Genomic DNA, 25823 nt, shown 5'->3' on the forward strand with positions numbered 1-25823 from the left:
TGTGTAATCTTGTCAATGAGCTTCCAAGCACACTGTAAGTCCTTCCACTTTCCCTGTGTGGCTCCAGTTATCATCACCACATACAGGGATCCTAGCTTATTGACCTGCTCCTCCTCCTCACTCTATCCATCTGCTTCGTCTATCTCCCCTCACTTCCTTCCTGCTTGCCCGTTCCAGTCTGGGGCTCTGGTAACTCGCTGTCGACCTGGAATGCCGGCTGATGGGTAGTCTACCTGTCTGTTTGGTCTCATATATAATGCACAGTGTTAGTGGTAAAAGGGGACTGCGTATGCCAGGCAGGCTGAGCTACAGTCCTAGTGCTCTACCCTGTGACCAGGTGAGTATCTGGCATAGTAGATACACTGTGTGTGTGTGTGTGTGTGTGTGTGCGCGCGCGCGCACGTGCATGTCTGCATATGATACTGAGGAAGAGACCTGGTCAGTTGTCCTCATCAACTTAGACCATGAAACCCAATATGGAAAGTTCAACAGAACCACCATATACAGGCTGCCCATGTGTGCTTCAGCATTGCCAGGACATAAATTTCATTCAACTTCATATATTTGATGTATATACAAAGATGATAAAGGACTCTAATGGTGACCAACTCTGTGAGTGCGCGCGTGCGCGCGCACACACACACACACACACACACACGAGTACAAGACACTTCCAAGAACAATAATTTAAAATGGAGGTATTATTAATGTTTTTTTAAAACTAAACCGATGCTAATGAAGTGCTATGTCTGAACTATAGTCATGTCATGGTCAGAATGCACTTGGGACTTTGTCCATCTGAGGGACGCTGCATGGCATCTGTCTCTTCCTTTGATTCTCTCACATTCTATGTTTTACTCTCTTGCTGAGCGTTTCATCTTTATTTCCTTCTTCATTTATTCCAGCTCTAGAAAGCAATAACCACCATCTCGCTTGTGTATGTGAATTCAGACTCTGCCATCCTTAAATCTAGCCCTGACCACTCACCCTGATACTCTACCACTGCACCTGAAACGCTGACGTCAAGCTAACGGGGATCCTTCAGGCCTCAGCCTTGAAGGCTGAGGCTCATCCTTTGGACAGAGAAAGTTTGCCAGTGGGATCTGAACATACAAGCTTGCTAAAAGGAGAAAAAGTTGGGCATGGTGGTACATGTCTTTAATTCCAGCACCCGGAAGGCACATGCAGGTGGATCTCTGTGAGCTCACGTCCTGCCTGGTCTACAAAGTGAGACCCTGTTCCAAAAACAAAACAAAACAAACAGAACTCAGCTAGTTCCTAACACGATGCTTTGTTTACTACTGTAGACAGTGAGTAATAGCTATGTCTCAGCATTGAGAGCACTTGCTCTTCCCCAGAGGATTTAAATTTGATTCCCAGCATCCGCACAAGGCAGCTTACAGCCTTCTGAAGCACAGTTCTGGGAGATAAGCACCTCTCCTGGTCTCTGCGACCACCTCTCCACACACAGAGACACATTTAAAACATAAGATTACTTCAGGAGAAACCACCAGCGTCATGTTTTCTTAAGAAACTTAGAAAATCTTTTTGTCTTGTTAAAACAAAGACCTTAATCTATTTCTGTCACTATCATTTCTGACCTTAGTTTAAGTAGCTTTCTCCTTTAAAAACCTGAATTTTCAGGCCCACAACTTAGAGGCTGGCAAAGAAACAACTAAAAAAAAAATCAGTATTTTTCCCTTTTTCTGTATATGTATATAAAGGGTATGTATGTGTGCGCACGCAGGTGTGTGTGCGCGCACACACACACACTCACTCAAGAAGCCAGAAGTCAATGTCTTTTCCAGTCACTTTCACCATTATTTATTTTTAGTTTTTTCTGTTTATTTCTTTTGCATGTGTATGTATATGTGGCACAGAGGTCAGGGGGCGGGCATGTAAGGCGCTGTGTGGAGGTCAGAGGGCATCTTGCCTGAGCTGTGGGTTGTGGGAATTACACTTGGGTCATTAGGCCGGGTGGCAAATGCCTTTACCAACTGGGTCCCTTTGCCGCTTCTCTTTACTTTACTTTGGGGATCTCTTGCTGATCCTGGAGCCCCACTGGTTAGCCAGCGAGCTCTTGGATCTGCCCATCCTAGGGGTCTAGATCTCTCCACCCTTGGCTTTTACATCAATGCTGGATGGGGCTCAAACAGATCCATGTTTGTGCGCTGCCCGAGCCGTCTCCGCAGCCCACAAATCACTAATTTGTAAGAACATGGTCCACTCTCTCCACAGAGCCCTTGAAGCTCTGCCCCATCAAGAGGTGTAAGTCCATAAACCCAAAATTCTTCCAGAATAAAATAAAGATGGCACTTCCATCCCCCTGTGATGCCCTCTGTGAAGATGGGGTCTGGTACTAGTGACAGGCACTGTGGTGCTTCAGTGGGCGCTAGAGCTGCACCCTCTGCGTTGCCACATACTTGCCGGTGAAAAAGTCTTGATTTTATTAAATCTTGACTCTTTTTAGTACCGTGACAAAATGAGGCACTCAGAAGTTAGCGGAAGAAAATCCAACTACAGCTTTATTTCTTCTGAGAAGGGAAGGGCACAAAGAAGACCACACTCATCCAGAGGACATTGCCCGGCTATGGGAAAGGACCATGATCTCCTTAAAAAAGTACACCCTCTCTTATCAGCAGCACCTGCCTTCCCACCTCATGGGAAAGAGCAGCTGCCGACTGTAGCGTGAGAAAGAGTCAGTGACGACAGTAAAACAGTCACGACACTCTTCGTTAGTGTTGAGAAAGCTCCCGTCTCGCTTGCAGTAAAAAGGCTTGGCAGTGAAACAGACACACACACACACACACACACACACACACACACACACACACACGTCATTATAAGTTCCACAACAACACTGATAGGAAGCGTGTGTCCACCATTGGCGTAATGCAGAAGCGAGCACTCAGGAGGTTGTGGCTGGCCCGGAGAGTGGCGCTGCTGCTCACACTGTGTGTAAATAACATCCTTGCTTCCGAACTGTTCTATCTGCGTTCATCTACAGTGCCTGGCTGTCTAGAACTCATGGTCCCCACATCTGCACACCAACTGCCTAGTTCTTCCCTCACAAAGCTAGCTGCCTAGTCAGTGTTCCAATTACCATTTTAGAGGCTATTTATAGAGTTTCTATGAACTGTTTAAGTCATTCAGTGATACTAATTTAATAATTAATCCCAGTCCTCAGGAGTCAGAGGCAGGTGGATCTCTGTGAGTTTGAGGCCAGCTCTGGTCTACAAGAGCTAGTTCCAGGACAGATAGGACTGTTACACAGAGAAACTCTGTCTTGAAAAAAACAAAACAAAAACAACAAAAACCAAAAGAACAACTTCCTATTGTTTCTTAAGTATTGAATCTTGGGTGCATTTTCTAAGTCTTTTCAGATTCATTAGCTGATGTTTTCTTCTCTTTACTGCTTTTGTTTGATTCATCCCCAGACTCTGTAATATGCTTTTGATTCTTCCTATACTCATCTTATACTTTAAAGTCAAAAATGCTTTTTAGAGATAAGCACTTACTAATTTCACTATAAATCATATTGTCCTAAACTTGATTAAGAAAGTACTTGGGCTTTGCATTTTCTAGAAGGTGTTGGCCACATTGCATATGTTTTTTCATACCCTGTTCCAATTATTTCTGGGAGCCTCTAATATTTTTATGTCTTCTTTGGCTTGTGCTATTTGAAAAATTCTTCTTTTATTTTTATTTTAAGAGGCTGCTTTATTTTTTTGTCTATTGTTAGTATAATCTTTTATTGCATTAAGACTGATGAATAACAATGAACTTGAGGGACAGTTGGGATGAGTATGTGGGAGGGCTGAAGAAATGGGAAGGAAAAATGTGGGAATTAATACAATCTCAAAAGCAAACGAGAAACAACCAGAGTTATCTGAGGACACAGAGTACAATTCCTCTTACCCTTTAGAATGAGAGGGATTTTTTCTATTATTATCACCTCTTTCCCCTGGGCGTGACTGAATAACACTGGGGCAGATGTTCTGGCTGCATGGCAAAATACACAAGCAAAGGGAAACGCAAGAGTTCTGATTAAAGATGACGCATTACCTGGAACATGTCTGTGTCTTTATCGTGTGTGTACTCCACCACCACGGTCTGGTTCCTCGACAGAGTGTAGGATATGCTGTGCTGGCCTTTGCAGCTGATAGCCTAATTGTGAGAGGAAAAAAAAAACTCATTTAAATCTCATCCTAGTGACTGGTCACAATTCCAGCTCACAGCCACTTTTCTACCAGGAAAACCAACATTAGCCAGCATTGGTCAGAGCTGTCCCCACACTCAGTCCTAAAAACCAGAGGAGTGAAAACGTAAAATTTGGGAAGCTTTATCATATACTCTATACATGTGTAAGAAAAATAAGTTTATTTGCAACACTTGATTTACTTATACTGTCAGAAAATATATATATATTCTCTTTATCACCAAACTTAAGCGACTGAACTTTCAGACTAGCTATAGTGATTTCTTTAAAAATTTTAAATTTCCTTCACACAGTGGGTAAATTAATAGTGTTTTGTCTCATTGCTTCCTCTATTACAGGGATTATAAACACACTAAAAAAGTCATTGAAAACACTATTAATATCTTACAAAGATGTCTACGTGACAATATAATGCTCTAACCCATGCCAGCTATATCTACACAGGGTTCTGCATCTCAGTTGCATCTTGCATAAGCAATTGCTGGGCTCATACATTCTATATCTTTAAAAGCAGGACAGCAGGATTAGGCTCCACACTACTGAGACTCTGTTGAGAGATGGGCGTAAGACCGTGAGCCTGAGGTCAGTCTGGGCAAGAGGGCGTCCACCTCGACAGTAAGGCCAAGCCACTTGTAGTTTTCCTGTTTCTTTTCTTTTTTACAATTAATAAAGCCAATGCTCTTTTTCAAATAATCTAGAAATAAGACACGATACTGCTAATATTGTCTCCATCATGATATGTTTGGAGACATTTTAAATTGTAATTAAATGCTCTTAATATTTCTAAATTAATGGGGAAATCAATTTAAATTATACTCCAAATTATTTCAATTACATGTTCTATAGTACTTTTATTTATCGTACTCCACTTTTATATTAAGTGTAATAAAAAGAACTTTAATAAGCCTCTCTAGTAAACATTCCTTGAAGGAAGGCACTGTGTGAGAGCAGGAAAATCTTCTCAAGTGCTGGACATACACAGCATGTTAACTCAGAAGGCTCAGAGCATCTCTGTTTGACTACATCTGCTCAGAGCAATGAGCAGCAGAGAACGCGGTGGCAATGAGCCTGGTGAACTTTGCAGATCCTAAATAACTTCTGCTGAGGAACTCCACGGTTGATCCTTTATAACTCTTTATTAAGTTAATGCAGTTATTAAAGGCAGCAGAGCTCTTTAATATAGCCAGAAACCTCAAAAACACTTCTCACTTAATGCCACCAACCAAGTATGTCTTCTAAATCTTCACTGGTCTGGTCAGTTAAATTCTACCTTAAGGTGAACAATATTCTATTTAAGTTCAATTAAAGTTTCCTTATTAGTTTGGGAGACTTGATTTAACCATACTGCTAGAGAAACACCCCTCTGCATGAAGGACACATACAGATGTGTTTGTACATCTGCACAAGGTCAGAGAAGTCAGTATCTGAGGTGTCTTCCTCTCTTAAATTCCATCTTACTTTCTTACTTTTGAAAATTGGTCTCTGACTGAACCTGGAGCTTGCTACTCAGTTAGCTCTGGGGATCCAGCTGTCCCTGCTCCCCACAGCTGGGTTAGCCATGGGGATCCAGTTGTCCCTGCTCCCCACAGCTGGGTTAGCCCTGGGGATCCAGCTGTTCCTGCTCCCCACAGATAGGTTAGCCCTGGGGATCCAGCTGCCCCTGCTCCCCACAACTGGGTTATAGATACATATCTCTCTTCTTTTATATGGTGCTAGTGACTCAAACTTAGGTCCTTATGATCATGTGAGTAACATTTTACAAATATTGAGCCATCCTCAACACCCCAAACATACAGTTTCTCCAGATTTCCTAAAGTCAGTAATAGAATTTTTAGACTAATAAATTAAAAATTAAAATTTTATTTCACATGACAGGTAAAAAATATGTTGTTGTATTATTTTTTTCCTAGGCTACAAAGATTATAAGCACAGAAAATATGTAGGAAAAAACTGTGAATGTCCTATATGGATTTGTACATAATAATAGAATGGTTTTTGTTTGTTTGTTTTGGATTTTCAAGGCAGGGTTTCTCTGTAGTTTTGGAGTCTGTCCTGGAACTAGCTCTTGTAGGTCAGCCATGTACCACCACTGCCCTGCTAAAAATAGAATGTTTTAATCAATGATAGTCATGCCATTGCTAATGTGACATTATTAAAAGTCAAATTTTTAAAGAACTGCTCGCTTTAAGACAGGCAGACACAAGGGACACACTAATCAACTTACGGCAGTGTACACTCAAAGTGTTTATGGTAGTTACGCTACACTGTACATTTTGAAGACACAGAAGTTTTGTTTTAGTAAATCTTGGGCAAAATCAATTTATAAACAAAGTCAGTAGTCCTCAACCTGTGGGTCACAACCTCTTTGGGGGCTCACATATCAGCTACCCTGTGTATCAGCTATTTACATTATGATTCATAGCACAGCAAAATTACAGTTATGGAGCAGCAATGCAAATACTTCTACAGTTGGGGTCACACAGCATGAAGGACTGTATTAAAGGGTTGCAGCATTAGGAAGACTGAGAACCACTGCACTAAGTGGGTATATCTATCTTTATAGTTAGAAAAAAAAAAAGCCCCAAACTCATAAAACTACTAATTGTGGAGGTGTTACTTTAAAATAATTTGAAGGTTCCTTAAAACATGTTTTGTTCAAGATTAATTAAACGTGCAACCATTCCAATTCTAACACAACCTTCCTGGGTACACGTCATACACAATAGCAACGCCTGTGGTTCACTTGTGTGAGGAGAACAAGTGCCACAGAGAAAACCTCTATGACGGTTCCTTCATAAGCAGTTTCTCACATTCCCACCATAAACCCTGCACATGTCTGCGACAAGAACTTGTGAGGCAGGTTCCTCACTCTCAAAACCTGTCCCTTCAAATCATTATAAACATTTTAACATTCCCCCAGTGTGCTGGGGACCACCCCCTGGGAGCCCACTGATGCTGATGCTGGGCCTGGCTCAGCCCTGTGCAGGTGCCCTGGCGACGCCTCCAAATCACCTAGGGACATGCCACGTTGAGTCCAATTGTTCTAAGTTTAGTTGGAAATTATTCTTGTGCACTAACGATAAGCCTATGTAAGAAACGCAAACCACTAACATTAGCTATTATCGTCCTAGGTGCTGCTCTGTTGCTCCGAATGCCGTGACCAGAAAACGACTGGGGAGAAAACTGTTTATCGCAGCTCACACTTCCAAGTCACGGCTCATCATGAGGGAAGTGAGGCAGGAACTCAAGGTAGTAGGCTGGAGGCAGGAACCATGTGGGAAGGATGCTTTTCTGGCTGATGGGGAGCTAGTCTTCATACATATGCAGAGGAAGGGTGCCACACACAGTGGGCGTGAGAGCCAATCAAGAGTAAAAACTTCTAACAGACATAGTCACAAGCCAATTGGAGAGGCAGTTCTTCAATCAAGAGTCCCTCTTCCCAGGTGTCTTTAGTTGACAACAGAAACTGGCCAGCACAGGTGCTCATGGGAATGGACCACCCAGCACAGGTATTCAGGGGGACAGACCACCTGGCACAGGTATTCATGGGGGTGGACCATCTGGCACAGGTGCCCATGGGGGCGGACCACCCGGCACAGGTGCTCATGGGGACAGACCACCTGGCACAGGTGCTCATGGGGATGGACTACCTTCCACAGAAACTGACACCACAGAGAAGTCATGCCCAAGTGCAAGAGGCAAGGGGTGGGGCCGGAACTCGAAGGCTTTCAGTGTCCATCCAGGACACCGAACATTGCCCCACTGTCATAAAATTATTATTTTAAACCGTTGTGGGTTCTTTATGTTGCTACACAGTGATGGACAGGCTTAGAAAGGGAAAATGATACTACATTGAGAAAACTTGTTCTCTCCATGTTTTTGATTTAGAAATTCATAGCTGAGGCCTATGACTGGAGGTTCTGGGTTTGGAGAAGATGAGAGAGAGATTCTGTGCAAGTTTCAAGAAGCAGCCAGTGTGGAGTGGGTCTCAGGACACCGCCAGCACTTCAAAGCAGAACTGACCTCATTCAGTCCTGATCTGAGAAGATCCAAGGGCACCGCAGCATTCAGTGATGAAGGAACGAGCAAACAAAACATTTGCCACAGACACAGATGACACTCCGATTTTCCTTCCTCTAGCTGTCCTTGCTCTTTGCTAATAGAAGTACTGACAGTGACCAACAGGTTAACTCTCACCCCAACTGTTTTAGGTCCACAAAGGCTACTATACTGGACGTGTGAAGTGGACTAGATCACACAACTGGGCATTGTGTCCACCTGAGAAAGTGAAGTCCACTGTGAGCCAGGCACTGCTTTCTCTCTTGTGCCGTGCAGCCCATGACAGGCTCGGCTTGCCCAGCCTTTGCTGTTAAGGGTGAGGACAGTTAGGGTATGTCCTGGTTCAGCTTTCAACTAGGACCTGAAGTCAGGGAGTTCCTCAGGCCTCTAGACTCAAAACCAAACACAGTTCCAACTCCTTCTCTCATAAAGTTAAGCATGCACATGGCCACATTAACGACAGCCAAGAGAGTACAGCATTGGTGTGTGTGTGCGCGTGCACGCGCGCGCATTTCAAATGCAAGGAAGTGGAATTCCTTTTCTTCAAAATGAAACCAAATTTGTTTGTTATTACACATCTCTTGGAACCAAATCATTAAAAACTTTAATAAAGTGTTTTTCTAGCTGCCTTTGACATCTGTTATTACAGAACTGCTGGAGCACGGCCGGGCAACTAACTCAGGATACAGAGTTTCTAGGAGTTCACTCTGCCGGGTTCTCCTCTCTGGGAACAAGCAAGTGGAGCTATCTCTGCCTCCTGGGAGGGAGACCAGGAGACCCTAGCCCATCGGACTCCAGCATTCTCAGCCCTGCTTTTGGAGTATTGCCTTGGGTATGTAGCCAAGTGTGATGTTCTCCACTGTGTCAACCCAAAGACACCAATGCAACCCGGGAAGGTGGAGCTTGGGGACTGGATAAGCTCAAGCCAAGGGATGTTTTTCACACTCTGTACCGCCCCCTCAGCCAGCTGATGGGTAATTTTGGAATATGACCTCATATTCTACTCTAGGAGCCATGATCCCTTGTATTCGGAGCTTACCAAGCTCACAACCTAGTGGGTGGATACCACTGGATTCTTCCTTAGGACCCGATGGGTCAACCACAGCCCTCCCCCGCCTCTGCACGTTTCAGGTGGCAGTATTTTAAGTCTATTAACGCTAACTGGTAATTTAATATTTAAGTCCATTACATCACTTAAGGACGTTAACTACACAAGGTGATTGCTGCAGAGAGAACCTGGTAAAGGAAGAAACAACCTGCAGTGGCCACTCACAGCAGGCTCACTGCTAACCGCACCAAAGTGTGCATCTGTGGAAACACCTTCACTGCTACAGGAAACAATAGTGAAACAGTCGGGGTTCAGTCTGAATTGTTTTGTCTCAATCAACTTTTTTTTTTTTGTTTTTCGAGACAGGGTTTCTCTGTAGCTTTGGAGTTTGTCCTGGAACTAGCTCTTGTAGACCAGGCTGGCCTCGAACTCACAGAGATCCGCCTGCCTCTGCCTCCCAAGTGCTGGGATTAAAAGCGTGCGCCACCACCGCCCGGTATGTGGTAGAAACGTGCCCACCTTACAGGCAACTGGTTTAACTTGCTTGAGACCGTGCAGCCTAAAGCAAGTGCTGGAAAACGGACCGCCCTGAGCACTGCATACTGGGTGAAGCTAAAACTAGCAGCTCAGCCTGTCACAGTCCATCACATGAGTCTGCGCTGCCTCACTACAGGGCACATGGTAATCCAGCATGCATCCGAGCTCATTCACATCATGGCAGCTCTCTGGACACAAGTGCTTGGTTTATTCTTCTGGGCTCCAACTTTACATACACTTTAAGAAAAGAGGACATGGCCACCTGCAGGCACTGCTAAGATCAACTTGGTTAGAACTTAAGCTGAGGAAGCCGCATACTGGATCCGGCTTGAACTCTAGTCCAGGACCTCAGCCGTACACACGGCCTCCCTCTGATTGTTCTAATCCAGAACCTTAGCAGTACACATGGCCTCCCTCTGACTGTTCTAGTCCAGGACCCCTGCAGTACACATGGCCTCCCTCTGACTGTTCTAGTCCAGGACCCCTGCAGTACACATGGCCTCCCTCTGACTGTTCTAGTCCAGGACCCCTGCAGTACACACGGCCTCCCTCTGACTGTTCTAGTCTAGGACCCCTGCAGTACACACGGCCTCCCTCTGACTGTTCTAGTCCAGGACCCCTGCAGTACACATGGCCTCCCTCTGACTGTTCTAGTCCAGGACCCCTGCAGTACACACGGCCTCCCTCTGACTGTTCTAGTCCAGGACCCCTGCAGTACACACGGCCTCCCTCTGACTGTTCTAGTCCAGGACCCCTGCAGTACACACGGCCTCCCTCTGACTGTTCTAGTCCAGGACCTCAGCTGTACAAACGACCTCCCTCTTGACTCTTCGGCGACCTTCATTTGTCAACAGGGAGTGAGGGACAGAAGCACAGGATGCTGTGCAGCCTGGCGTTTTCCTTCCTTACACGTCAAGCTGCGCTTAAGGCACGACATGAGACCCCAGTAGGTTCGCTACCCGCTCTCTGGAGCCCGTCACACGTGCTGTAGACGACTGTTCTCTCTGGCTTTAAATACATGTTCGATACTGACTGTATTAATTAGAGATGATCCGGGTATGACAAACACGTTTTTCTAGAACTAATGACTTTTATGTCAGGATGACAAGTATAATTAGGCAATAAATCCTCAATCAGTCTGGTTCAAATTGCTGCAGGGAAGATGAGTTTCTTCCATCCTTGTCAATTTATGTATAAAATATGTATGCGTGCTATTTCTAAAAGAACTCTCTATTCATGGTGCACACACACACACACACACACACATACACACACACACTTTAAGATATTCCATTTGTCAAGGGACCGTATTATTTCAGACAAGTGCCTAAGCTATGGCTATGATAAGCAAGTCACAGAGTGCTAATGTGAGTTTAATCAAAAGCGACAGTATTTCCTAGTAAATCAAACGATAAGCAGCAAGGGTCCTGAACTTGGCGCTAGCCCACTCTTGCTCCGGTCCATATCAGCTTAAGTGAGCTATTTTATAAGCCTTGACAGAGAAGCTACTGTGCACACAGTGCTGGGCAGTGCCTGGGGCAGACAGACAATCAGTTAGCAAGCTCAGAGGCCAGAGACAAGAATGCTTAAGAAGCACCTGTTTCTAATTTGGGGTCACTCTTAACTACAAGGAAGCTGGATTTGGTTGGTGGTACCAGTCACAAGAGACGGCTAGATTCTGATAGTTGAGCAGACAGGGACAGCGAAGGCGACAGGAGAAAAGCTACTTCCTGCACTCTGAGAATCTGTCCACAGGGACTCTACCCCCTCTAGTTACTCTGGATCCTGTAGTTAAGCACAAGGTAGAGGAAGTCAAGGGCTTGCTGCGACAGCTAACACTGCCAACCTGAAAGGGCCAGGCTCCGGGCAGGCGTGGTAGGGCCATCTAGTTAGATTTACTGAGGTGGAAGAGCCGCCTTAACTGCGGGCAGCCCAGTTCCATGGGCTGAGGTCCTAAACTGAAAAAAGGAAGAAAGTGAGTCAATGTGGCCTTCATTTCTCTCTGCTTCCTGACTGTGTTGGCTGCGGGACCAGGCTCCTCATGTTCCCACTCTCATGGTTTCTCTGCAGTGAAGGGCTGGGACCATGAACCAAAACCACCCTTTCCTTCCTTGAGCCGAGTGTCAAGACAGCATCTGACACAGAAGACTGGTACCCGGCAGGGGGCTACGGCTGTGACAGACCTGACCACATGGTCTCCAGGAGGCACAGGAAGAATTTGGAAGTTTGAGCTAGGAAAGCCCTCCGATGGTATGAGTATGGCTTAGCGGGTTCCTCTGATGGGGGTCTGGAAGACCAGAAGCCCAAGAGAAATGCGGATGGTAGAGGCCTAGGCTCATGAGGATTTAGGCGGGAACAAGGATTCTGCCATGATTGCAATGGGTTAAAATTTGACAACAAATCTGGCTGCCTTCTGTCTGTGTCCTGAGAACCCGAGGGAGGCTGAATTTAAAAGTCATGGGACTAATGTGTTTGATGGCAGAAATTTCAAGGCAGGAGAGGATTCAGTCTGCTCACCATCCTTGTCAAGGTCTATGGTGAAAGCAGCGGCATGCTTGGAGACTGTCTCCCAGCGATGCTATGTCCTGTCAACTGGCAGTCAATATCAACAGTCATGCTCACACCCAAGTCTGGAGGATGATTCATTTCACCCTACAACACACAAAGCTAATCTAATGCGCAACCTCTTCTATTTTGTCTTACCTCTGGGAAAATCGGGTCGGGGCAGAGTTTTCCACGTAGGAAAGCTGAGATCTAAAGACTCTATACATATAACATGTTCCCAGCACCAACTGCACACTGCGCCGGTTACCATGGATGAAGCACATTTTAATGGTGACTTGCAAAGTTCTACCACTCTGTAGAGACATCTCTCCACACTGACTCTGTGTGGCAGCTCCTGACAGAGCACGGGAGGATGAGTTCCTAAGCATGCGCCTTGCTGGTCAGCCCAGGGTTCACATGATGATAAAGATCTCTGGAGGGCCATTGAAGAAGGGTAAGGGAGGACTCTGGTCTTGTAAGAGCGGAGCAGCGACTCTCAGCAGACTCCTTACAGGGACAGCAGTGAATCTGCCTTTCAACACTCTATGGTGCTAGACACAGCAAGAGGAGCACGTAAACAAGGCAGATGCAGCATTTCCTGAAACACCAAGTGTTTCGGCAAAACTAAAGCAGTATTTTCTCATTGTTGCACATGTTAGACTTGACAGACAAACAGACTCGGCGTACAGAGTGGTAACTAACAGAAAAAATATTTAATCAGTCAACAGAAAGTGCTTTACGGGTGTGTGTGAGTCTGTCTTCCATGATCTTTCCCACTAAGTTCTCTAAATATTAACGTTGACAAATATCTGAGTCACTCATCCCATGAAGCAAAGCTCCCCGGAAGAGTGACTCTTAGGAGGTCGGAATCACAAGTAGAATAAAGTATCTTACAACTGACTTCACTCAAAATGCAAGCTCCAGGGCCCTGTGTTTCCACCCGGGACTGAGTGCTCTGTTGGCTGCACAGGCAAATTTCCAGGTGCTAGAAATTGGCCCTCACACACAATGATTTTATACTAAGATACCCAAAAACCTGCCATATACATATTTTAAAATGTAGGCCACTCCCGGTGCTAAGAAAGGCTGACATTTACAGTTGCTTCAATAAAACAATACACAAAGCTCCTAGACTACTACTCTACCAACTGGAGCCAAAGACCTCATTCAAAAGAAAAGTTCAATTTTCCTCTTAGTTGACTTTTGTTTTTATGACTCAGATACATTTAAAATTTGTCCATCTGCTAAAGAATCTCATTTGCATTATGCTATCGGTGAAATCTAGAATTCTACTTATTTAGAACCAAGAAAATATTTATTTTCAAAAGAAAACATCTTGGCAGTTGGCATTTTCAGGATGTTGAGCCTGTAAGATTCAAGAAAATTGCAACCTTAATATAAGAAATCTGGAGGAAGACAACGGCTAGCTGGCTGTGCAAGCACCCTCATCATGTGGCACTTTCACAGATGACTTGGTGGAAGACTGAGTGTGCTCCACACCACTCCTCAAGGCTCAAAGAACTCAACTTTTTTATTTGCTTGAGAGAAGGTTTCATGTAGCCCAAATCACACCTCCGCGACAGGCTTGAAGCAAATGGACCCTCCAGTCTCCGCCTCCCAAGTGCATAGCAATGGCAAAGAAAAGGAAAAACTGAACTTTGGGGGGGGGGGTTGTTTTGTTTTTGAGACAGAATCTTACTACATAGCCCTGGCGGCCTGGAACTCCATATGTAGACCAGGCTGCCTGGCCTCTAACTCAGAGCTGTTGCTGTCTCTGAGTGCAGGGATTAAGGGCATGTGCTACCTTGCTACACGGAGTCCCTTGCAATCCTCTGCACGAACCGAGTGTGAACGATGTGTGGGCCTGACATCTGAGACGTACAGTGCCCAGAACAGAATTACTCCTGCTGCAAACCATGATGATAAACTAATTTATGTTATTTTCCAGGTTCTTGATTCATTTATAAGGCATTCATATAATTTATTTATATTTTTTAGATTCATTCCTTTTTATTTTCCTAGATATATGAGTATTTTACCTGCATGTATATCTGTGCACCATGCATGTACCTGGTGCCCACAGAGGTCAGTATAGGGCACTGAATCCCCTGGAACTGGAGTTACAGAGGGTTGTGAGTCATTATGCATATTCTGGGGACCAAACCCTGGCCCTTTGAAGACCAGCAAGTGCTTGTAACCACTGGGCCAGCTCTCCAGCCCCCTTAGGTGACAAAGGATATTTTAATTAGGTAAAATATGCACAAGTACAAATGATGGACCTTCCGATTCCAGTCTATAGCAGAGAAAGTCAGAGAACCACTCACCAGCTCCTACTACGTTCTTCCAGGGCCAACTGCCCGTACCAGTGGGGTGTTTACATAGGGAATGGAAGCTCGGTGCGCAGTGTGAGAAAGCCAGAGAACCATTCACCAGCTCCTACTACGTCCTTCCAGGGCCAACTGCCCGTACAGTGGGGTGTTTACATAGGGAAGGGAAGCTCGGTGAGCAGTGTGAGAAAGCCAGAGAACCATTCACCAGCTCCTACTACGTCCTTCCAGGGCCAACTGCCAGTACAGTGGGGTGTTTACATAGGGAATGGAAGCTCGGTGCACAGTGTTCTCATCCTGCTCCTTCCACTTAACACGGTAACTTACAGAATGGCTGCCATCATGGGGCTTTAGTGCAACTGCATTCTTTCTAATATACAAACAGAGTCCGATAATCTAGTGTATCTCTTTTTGGTGGGTGTAGTGGTTTGACTAAAAATGGTTTCCATGAACTCATAAATCTGAATATTTGGTAGACCTGGTGGGCAAGGACTAGGAGGTGTAGCCTGTTGAAGGTGCATCACTGGGGGGTGGGCTCTGAGGTCTCAAAAGACTTTGCCATTCCTAGTATAACTTCTGCTTTTGTTCCTAATGATAATTTATTACTTTTATGCATTTCTTGTGATTGAAGGCGGGGCCCTGCTACTTTCACATTCGTGGTGCTGGTTTTGTTACAAGTGTTGGGCTTGTTCCGGCAGGCAGTAAGTCTCCTGAGAGCAGTTTCATCTCTCAGGGCTTGCTTTCAGCTTTGTTTGGGCAAGTCTGAGGCAGACTCTGATCTAGGGTAATTTACTCTCATTATCTGGGTAATACTTTTTCTGCACCCATCCTATTTTTCTTGTATTATGTGGTCTTTCCACATTGCAGGTGGGAACATGAACTAATCTTCCTTTGTGAGACACAGAAATTGTTAGGTTTGTTGCCCCCACCAGAGGAGATGCACCCCACAATAGTAGGGCAGCGCTCAGCAGTGGGCTCGGGGGACGCCCTCTGTGCCCATGCTCTCTGAGTACAAGTTCCTTTCAACTCTCCTTCACAAACCCTACTGCTGACACTCATCTCAGTGACGTCATTGCTGGGCCTGGGCCTGGAAACTGCCCCGGGCGGATCGAGGATCACCACATTTCCTGGCTTGCTGCGCCTTCGGATCACAGTTTGAGCTACGTGCTAAGTCGTCTCTTCAGGCATTGGGACAATTCTTTATGGGTAGAAAGTGAAATTCTATTTTGCCTACAATTTAGAATCTTTATTTTGTCTCTCTCACACACATATACATACTGTCTATAATATATACAGGTATTCATTCAAACATAGGAAGATACATCGTGTATAATTGAATTGGTGGCAATTTCAATCTTAAACAGTTCAATTACTGAATTATTACACCCTCCTAATAATGCCATATATTAAGGACCACCTCAATTCAGTTCTAACTCTGAGCACTTAGTAGAAGCAAACATTTGTTTATTTTACTTGCCTACTTTCTCTTAGCCCACATTGGTATGAGAGGGTAGGATGATCTATATTTTTTATACTATTTATCTCTAGCACATGAAATAATTCCTGGTATACAAGCAGAACAAGATTACTTAGCTAGCCACAGATCTCTGTTCTGTGTCTTGGTAGGTATCTCTCGCATAATACAATTCGTGCTATGATAATAGAAAATATACTTATTATAAAATAATACCTTACATGTCCTGATGCCACTATGCATTACTAACATACAGCTCTGCCTTGGAACATAACACGGCTGGCATGTGGTGTTAATCCCAGCACTTGGGGGGCAGAGGCAGGCAGAAGTCTTGGAGCTCGAGGCTAGCCTGGTCTACAGACGGAGTTCCAGTACAGCCAGGGATGTTATACAGAGAAACTCTGTCTTGAAAAACCAAAAACCAACCAGTCCAACAAACAAAAAAAATCATGGCAACATATACCTTAATGTCTATCAACTTAATAATGTGACTTTATGAGATCTTGTGCAGCTATTCAGACAGCCGGCCCCTTCAGGGAGCCTGTATCCTCAGTCAGAAGCCTGCCTACCAAAGATAGGAGACACGATCTCCAAAGCCATCGCTCCAAAGGTATGAACCATGCTTATCAGAGCATAAAGTACTGGAGAGGAGATGTGTCTGAAATCTATATGCTAAGAATATTTATGATTAAGATTTTACAGGCTAGCTATTGGTTGATTTCCAATTGTTTTTTGAGGTTTTATGTCTTCTAACTATAGTCTGTTTCCACAAGGAAAACAGATTTAATCTCTACACAAAATTCCAACATAATAAATAACACTTTTAACCAGATGTGATGCACTCTCCCCTCAGAGGCACAACTGGCTTCTGACACTGCCAGTTAAATTTTATTGGGAGTATTGGGAGTGGTGTGCTGTTTTGCCTATCCCAAAGTGACTCCATCATGACCAACAGCAACTACACTCCAGGCTCAACACGATTTTCTTGAAGTCATTTCAGAACGTACTTTCAAAGGCTTCTTTTAAAGCTGCTGGGCTTGAACGTGACCGACAGAGTGAGAGCACTCTGAACATCAGTAGCCCAGCAAAGATGGCACCTGCTAACGAGCAGAGACGTCTCTGCTTTGGGAAGATGACTCTACAGCAGCGAATCACAATGTCAACCGAGGGGGTAATTTTAAAGGCTGTTACCCCTTTTCTTCAAGCCTGTTTCTATTACATAGACCCGACCCTCCGCTATGGCAACTCCACCGGTCTACAAACTGTCGGCTGAGAGTGCACGCGCCACAGAGTGCTCAGAACACCGGCCAGACAAACAAACCCTCGAAGCAGTCAGCTGCCGAGATATCATTACCTGATGCTATGCTCAAGCTAAGCTGATTAACAGTTCTCAAAGACCTACCTCCTGATCCACTATGCCTTGCTGTAATAAGAAAGGAATCAGGGTGCACACGCTTGCCATGCTTCAGGTTGTCATGCCAATCTAGATGAGAGCACAGGGCGAACAGAAGCGAATAGTAAAGCAGGAGCTGTTGCTGCTGTCCTGATGTGCTAGGCTAGCTTCAGCAATTACAACAGATAGCGCCTTACATCCATTGTCTTTCATCACTCTGCTTAGCGGCTTCGCCTCACAATCAAATGTGTCAGAAATGACTTCCAGACTTGGTCCTTGTCCACACTGAGGGGCCCTGCAGGGTGTGCTGAGACTGAATGTCCACACCAAGGGGCTGCAGTGTGTGATGAGACTGAATGTCCACACACCGAGGGGCCTGCAGTGTGTGCTGGGACTGAATGTCTACACTAAGGGCCTGCAGGGTGTGCTCAGACTGAATGTCACACACTGAGGGGCCTGCAGGGTGTGTTGAGACTAAATGTCCACACAGTTTATGGCAGTTCCAAGCAATACCCGCTCTTAGAACAGTCACTTAACCTCCCGGACAACAAACACAGCACCGTGTTTAACAGTTTGCCCATCTCACGGATGTGCAGCAAGGACCCTGTGCAAACCACTTTGATCACTCACTCAATCTGCACGTGCTACACGGTTCTCAGCTGACAATCAATAGCCTCTCTGATTACTTTACAGGGCTGCTGCAGGGATCAAATGAAGTAAGGAAAGAAACATGGGGTTTAAAGTTCAAAGTGTTAGACACATATTTTGCCATCGTCTCCCTCAGAGAAAAGATTCAACTGTGAACGGAAGGTTATGGGTTAGCAGTCAACCGGCCTTGTCTAAAGACATCGCTGCCAATGGCCTCACAGACCTGAGCCCCGCCCCCACCACCGAGAGTGTGGAATAATGGTTAATGACAGCTCACAGACTAACTCTTCTGCTGAGAACTTGCCATAATACCACCTGGTCCAGAAAGCCTGTGAGATGGTATCCTTCCCCCGAGGCAGCCTGCAGCCTGGAGCTCAACAAGGCAGGTTGAGCCCCTGACTCGAGGTAGGGCACCTTGTGTCTATTCACCCCAGAGCCCCTGGGGGATCAGACTGGGCACGACCGTGGTTAAGAGCATCTACACTTGTCACCGCTTCTATCTACTGGCACAACCCCAGCAAGTCCCATGGGCATGGCAACTGACTTACGGTACTGCCAGTGCCTCTCTCCTAGGATTGATTTGTCTTGCTGATGTGTGGCAACCATCAGCAAATGGAAATGTCTCCAGGGTGACCCAGAATTGCATTAGGAACCACTATTGTATCTGATAGTGTCACACAAGCCCAGCCAGTACCGGTAGCTACTTGGAAATGAGACTGATGTCAAGTTTAGACAAGGACGTTGCTATCACGGGAGGGAGAAGATGGAGCCCTGCCTGGAGCATTCTCAGTGAAGACAGGGTTTACCAAACCCTACAGCCTGAGGTGAAGTGGGGCTGGAACGCCAATCCCATAGAGAATAACCAAGAACCCCTCTTTACTTGTACAAAACGCACCTCTGTTCACAAGGCCAAATGACTCTCCCCAAAGCACTTTCTTGCCAATGACATGCAGGCTTGCATGACTCTGGCGCACTCAATGGCTTTCTGATGAATGACGGGGTCAAACCACAGTCGCAGGAACAGCAGCAGGATGCACTCCAAGCTCCACACTCGCCAGTTTGGACCTGACTGCCCTCACTAGGGATTACACGACCACACCACGTAGCTTGTTGGTCATATGCTCAATGATGGAAGAGGGTCATCTTTCTATCTGTTGCTTTCATTGGTTAATTAATAAAGAAACTGCTTGGCCTCTGATAGGGTGGAATTTAGATAGGCGGAGTAAACAGAACAGAATGCTGGGAGAAAGAAGCCTAGTCAGTGAGTCGCCATGATTCTCGTACTCCAGACAGATGCAGGTTAAGATCTTTCCTGGTAAGCCAGCTCGTGGTGCTACACAGAATGAGAAATGGGTTAGATCAATATGTAAGAGCTAGCCAATAAGAGGTTGAAACTAATGGGCCAGGCAGTGTTTAAAAGAATACAGTCTCCATGTAATTATTTCGGGGCATAGCTAGCCATGCGGGCGGCCGGGTGCCGGGGACGCAGCAAATTACAACACTCCCCAACTGTCAATTAACTCTCTGGAGGCACATCTCCATCTTCCTCCATCCTGGAGGAAGTGCAAACTCCTTGGCTGTTTAGGAGACACGGCTGGAGCCCCTGCACCATGTTGCGCTCTGATCTTAGAAGGCTAAAGTTAGGACAGACACTATTTCTGTTACTCGTGTAGGATTTTGCACTGAACAGATTAGACTGTTCTAGAAGAAACTGTGGTCGGCGCCTTGGGAGAGGTTCCGGGGTTCTAGGAAGAAGTTGTCCCTGAACTGAATTCTGAGGCGGCAGAAAGCTGATGAGAGAAAAAGCTACAAGGGGAAAGGAAGCTTTCACGGTGACGAGACAATGATTAAACATTGTGAAAAGGGCCGACACAGGCAACACATGTAAACAATGCCAAATAACATAGGGTCCAGGCATCCGCATGGGGGCTTGACTTTAATTTCATCCCTCTACCTGTACAGCTATTTGCTACACCAGGAATGTTCAATATTGCTTGTATCAGAAAACATTAGTTCTCATTCATGGCCAATCAGTAAACACTGCTAGACACCACACAGTCCATCTCCCACAGCCAAACTGGGGCAGGGAGGAACTGACAAAGGGGACAAAGTTCAGTGGCCAAGCGCAGCAGCAGCCCTGGGCAGAGGGACAAAGACACAGTGGGAAGTCAGTGCACTCAGTGCCTGAACTGATCCTGGACCACACAGAGCAAAAGCAGAGGCCTCACACAGAGAGGCCCAGGGCAGGGTACCGACTACGCTAACTGCTCCGCCCCAGCCCCACACAAGGCAAGGCCATCGGTTCTAGTCCGTTAAGCGCCAGGCTGAGGGGAGGCAGCCTCAGGTCTTCCCTCTGCAGGCCCAGTTTCTCCTTTCTTTCATTGGCTTCCTAGACTTCGACTGAGGCCAGACTCCAGGGCTCACTTCTGGGACGGTGCAGTGCGGTCTCCTTCCTGCTCCTCTGGGCCCATACCCTAACACAAACCAGCCAAGAGCACCCTGTCTTCCTGTTTCCCAAGTTCTCTGGTTGCTCTCTCCCTGTCTCACGTGATTCACTGCTCTGGGTACCCCTGTCAAGCCCCCTAACGGAATGTGAAGCCCTGGTTAGGGTCATCTCTTGCATGTCTCTAAGACAGCATCGCTCACTATTCTAGGCAGCTTAAAATTTCCATTCATCATTCTTTCAGCTAAAGAATAGAAATAACTGATTTTGCTATAGATCTTGAAACTCAAGTAAGAGTTGTTCTAGCCTTCAAAACCGTAGAAAGACCTAAGAATGTGCAAACATTGTTATTATTTACCATGTTAACTGGAACCACACACTAGTGACATGTTCACTACATAATAAAAGCAGTGCAGACACCAAAAATTATTTTTGTGCTTCATTTAAAATTTATGTCACTACTTTTAATGGTTTAAATTAACCCAATATTCTGAAAATATATTTTAACGGATGGCACTACAGCTGATCTTGCTAAAAACTGTCCAAATGGCATTTCTCCGTGGGTGCCAGTTATATGGCAGCTAGCCCAACGGAATCAAAACAGAACTCAAGATTTTTCTTTTCTTTTGGCAATAAAGATATGGACATTTTTAAGCATTTTCAGACATTTCTGGAAAAAAAACATAGATTGTCTCTCATCATTTAACTTCAAGCTTTTCCAAATATAGAGTATGGTATCACTTTCCAGACTGGGAAACAACACCTACTCATGAAATGAGTTTAATGAGATGTGAGAAAGGTGCCCATAAGACACAGAGGCATGTCTGTAAACGGGTAGACGCAGACAGAAGGTATAACTGAACATTTATACCTTAGTGGACACACTTGAAAGATCACATTCAACCTAATGGGAGCTCTCTAGCGGTAACTACAGAACTCTGCACTCAACTGTGGAATCCAACCTTCTTAAATCTATGACTTTTATACTGCTAAAGGAGAGTAACTTAATCATAAATGTGAAAATTGAAGTATCTGTGTTCTTGGGAGATGGCTTGGCGGATGAAGTATTTGCTATGTAAGTGTGGGGACAAGAGTTTGGATTCCCAGAACCATAGACAAGTGGACAGGCAGGGCAGCAGCCGGCAGAGGTGGGGAAGCTGGCTAGCTAGACCAGCTGAGATTGGGGGCTACAGATTTGGCAAGAAACTGTCTCAGTAAGGCAGAAAATAAACAGAAAGACACTTGGTCAGTTTAGGCCTATATGCACATCTGCACACTTGTAAACACTCATACACACACAACACAGACACACACACAGACACACACACACGAAATGTCTGAAACCAAAGAATCAAACCACTGTACTGCATTGGTCAAATATATTCAATGTCAACTCATTCCAAAAGTAGACTTGATAGAAGAGCATGAAACATTTCTTTGAAAGAGAAAAATGTAAATATCTACATATAGGCTCAGAAGATCAATTCTCAAAAAAATACTATGTTTAAGATCATTCATCATGGCCGGGCGCTGGTGGCGCATGCCTTTAATCCCAGCACTTGGGAGGCAGAGGCAGGTGGATCTCTGTGAGTTCAAGACCAGCCTGGTCTACAGAGCTAGTTCCAGGACAGGCTCCAAAGCCACAGAGAAACCCTGTCTCAAAAAACCAAAAAAAAAAAAAAAAAAAAAAGATCATTCATCATGTAACACTATTTGTTACAATACAAAGCATCTAATCATTAACAGGGCATACAGAATATTTTGCAGCTAAAACAAAACAAAAAATAAACAGCAACAAAACAGAGTAGGACAAATACCCAGTGGACTGAACTATAATGACAGGAAGTAAGATCCATGATTATGTTGGGGCGACACAGCAGTCTAGGGTATGGAGCACACAATATTTCCACTCTTGGTTTAGTTTCAAAGACTACAGCGGTATGCCGTGCAGGTCTGTGCGGCTGTATATACCAGGACATCTGAACTCGCAGCCTTGTGTGTCTGCAGGTGTGTGTCTGTGTGTAGCAGGACATCTGGCCCATGTTATTACACCGTGCAGGCGTATGTCGGCGTGAGCAGGACGGCTGGGCTCCAGCCCGTGTTACTACACTGTGCAGGTGTGTGTCTGCGTGAATCAGGACATCTGGGTTCCAGTCCACATTACTACACTGTGCAGGCGTGTGTCTGCGTGTAGCAGGACCTCTGGGCTCCTCCTATGTAGCAGATGTTATTCTGCATGTGCTTTCCACTAAGAACTTTTCCAATCCCTCTAAGGACTGCCTTGCACGTTCATATTTCCATTTTATTCAGTTGTGGTATAGAGAGAAGAAAGAAGACCAGAGTTTTAAAAGACAGTCATCAGCATAGCTTTAGGTTTCTTGCACAAATTAAAGAAAAGGAACTGTGTCTAATCAATGCCTATGAAAAAGATTGCAAACTCTAAGCCAACCCTGGAGTGACAGAACGAAGAAAAGCCATAGAGTTTTGCTACTCACCAGCTAAGTTTCCTGAGCAATTTCTCTATCACTTGACTTGGTATTCTTATCATTTTACTACAAGTAATCCACTCTCAGTCTTGTGAGTGGCTGTGAAAACTAAAGAGCACAGGATGGGCTTGGCACTCTCCAGAATGAAGTACGGCTGTGAGCTGCCTAGTGTCACTTTTCCATCCTGCAAGAACAGCATTTACGAAGATGGACCACTTGTGCAAGCTAGACTGGCTGGACAGGAAGCCCTCATGATGCTTTTGTACCTGCCCTGAACAGCTTTGGGATACAGTACAAGGCAGCCATGCCTACAGTTTTCTTTGTTTAAAATGTAGGTCTAAGAATCTACGCTTAATTCCTTGGGCTTGAGCAGCTAGATTCTTATCTACTGAGCCATCTCTGCAGCTCACAAACCAAAGTTCCATATGCTCATCACCATTTTTAAATATGAATGAAAGAGATCACTTGAAAATCATATCCTGTTTCAGTGCAGTCTTTCAACGGTATCACATGATACTTCAGCTTCAGCAACAGTCTGCCTCCATCTACACCAATTAACTTAATCTGCTTTAATCTAAGTAAGTTAGGAAACTACAATCCACTGTTTCAAATGGTGCAAAGTTGTTGCACTGTTGTGTTCTGGTAGGTAGCCCAGATGTTTGCATCAATGGACCATATGTTCTGAAAAGGCTTCTCAAGGTCGCTATGAGAACCAACATTACCTGCCAGACCCCTAAGACGGAACATCTCAACTTGGGAAAAACAGTGAACAGATTCTTCAGTCACACAACTGCCTCAGATTGTTACACGGGCCTGACAGATCGCCTTCTTGATAAGGGATCAGCACATGCTAGAAAAGAATCAGACTGAGCGTCCAGCCACTGGCATCGCTGTTTTAAATGTCCAGAGTCTTGTTTCCAACATGAACCATGAAGAGATTCAGGTCGAAACACTCATAGGCTCCGCCACCTGACTGAGGGAGCATGAAGAAACTCTTCATTTCAGGAGGAGGAGCTTCTAGTAAAATCATTTGCTATGCAAGTGTTTTAAGAGTGGACAACTGCCAGGCAGGTATGGTGGCTGGTTGTAGTCCCAGGACTTAGGAGACAAGCTCCCCTGAGCAAGCTGGCTAGCCAGAACAGCTCCACTGGCAAGCTCTGGGTTCAAGTGGATAAGACACGCTTCCGAATACACAACATAGAGGTACTGAGGAGTCCCAGTGTCCGCTTCTGCCCTCCATATGTAAATGCACACACATGTACACATAACCACACATACATGTTCACCTACACACTTGTAAACGGGCATACATACCACACACACACACACGCAGGAAAAGGGAAACATAAAAGTTTCGTTTCCTATCTAAATCATACTGGCTAACAAATTTCAACGTGGCAAAGCTGAAATTCACGTGCTGAGGACTGGTTCCCATGGTCCTGGGACAGCCTGCTCATTGCCCTCTTGTGGCTGAGCACTCCCAGGACAACAGCATCTTTCTGAGTACTTGCTGCCCTTTTGGGAGGGATAGTAAGAACCTTTCCATCAGCACCAACATCTAAAAATAGATCAACTAAAAACAAAATAACCACAGCCCTGACTTTCTGAAGCAGAGGTTTCCAGTGACAGAAAGTATGCAAAGTCACCAAACACTTGCCCTCAAATGTGTTCCCAGACTATGCTCACGACTTGACTCTCATTCTGCACATTGGTGGTTTTAACTAACCCTAAGTGAAACATTAAGTCTCATTCATACACTGTTGCTCTTCTGTACTGCACACCCTGAACTGTGGGCAACACGACAGCAGCTCGAGGGGTCCGCACACCCTGAACTGTGGGTCACACGGCTGCAGCTCTTGAGGGGTCCGCACACCCTGAACTGTGGGTCACACGGCTGCAGCTCTTGAGGGGTCCGCACACCCTGAACTGTGGGTCACACGGCTGCAGCTCTTGAGGGGTCCGCACACCCCGAACTGTGGGCCACTCGGTTGCAGCTCTTGAGGGGTCCGCACACCCTGAACTGTGGGTCACACGGCAGAAGCTCTTGAGGGGTCCGCACACCCTGAACTGTGGGTCACACGGCAGAAGCTCTTGAGGGGTCCGCACACCCTGAACTGTGGGTCACACGGCAGAAGCTCTTGAGGGGTCCGCACACCCTGAACTGTGGGTCACACGGCAGAAGCTCTTGAGGGGTCCGCACACCCCGAACTGTGGGCCACTCGGTTGCAGCTCTTTACGAGGGGTTTGTCGAAAGCTTGTTCCACTCTCTGAATCTATTTGCGATGAGCTCTGGGACTGACCTTGCAAACTTTTCGGCACAGCGGCTTCTGCCATGAGGAATCCAACTCTAAACGATGCCTTTCAGACCTCATCTGGGCTGGCCTGCGTGGCAAAACCCACGTGGTCTGGACGATTCCACTTCCACGAGAGGCTTTTTACTTGGCATGAAGGTGCTGAGGTTGCAGGCCACTCTCTGACAGTTTTATAACAGAATGCACTGGGGACAGGACAAACAGACCGCCTGCCGAGTCAAACCCAACTTTCAGAGGACCACTGTGACACTTCCCAGTAACATCGTTTGTTTTTCACTGAAATTATCAACTTGTCCAATTTGCTTGTCCCTGGACATTAAGAATTATTAGATT

At 45.5% G+C, this 25823-nt stretch overlaps 1 protein-coding gene across 1 annotated transcript in view; it reads right to left on the reverse strand.

Moving 5' to 3' along the window:
* The window catches only part of Peli2 (pellino E3 ubiquitin protein ligase family member 2), a 143786-nt gene that overhangs the window by 13128 nt on the left and 104835 nt on the right, over positions 1 to 25823 (reverse strand). Inside the window, exon 3 of the mRNA XM_057786348.1 lies at positions 4066 to 4167. Within this exon, the coding sequence (XP_057642331.1) occupies positions 4066 to 4167 (102 nt within the window). The remainder of the gene's footprint in view (positions 1 to 4065; positions 4168 to 25823) is intronic.

The sequence above is a fragment of the Chionomys nivalis genome, chromosome 12, assembly GCF_950005125.1.
Source record: "Chionomys nivalis chromosome 12, mChiNiv1.1, whole genome shotgun sequence".
NCBI lineage: Eukaryota > Metazoa > Chordata > Mammalia > Rodentia > Cricetidae > Chionomys > Chionomys nivalis.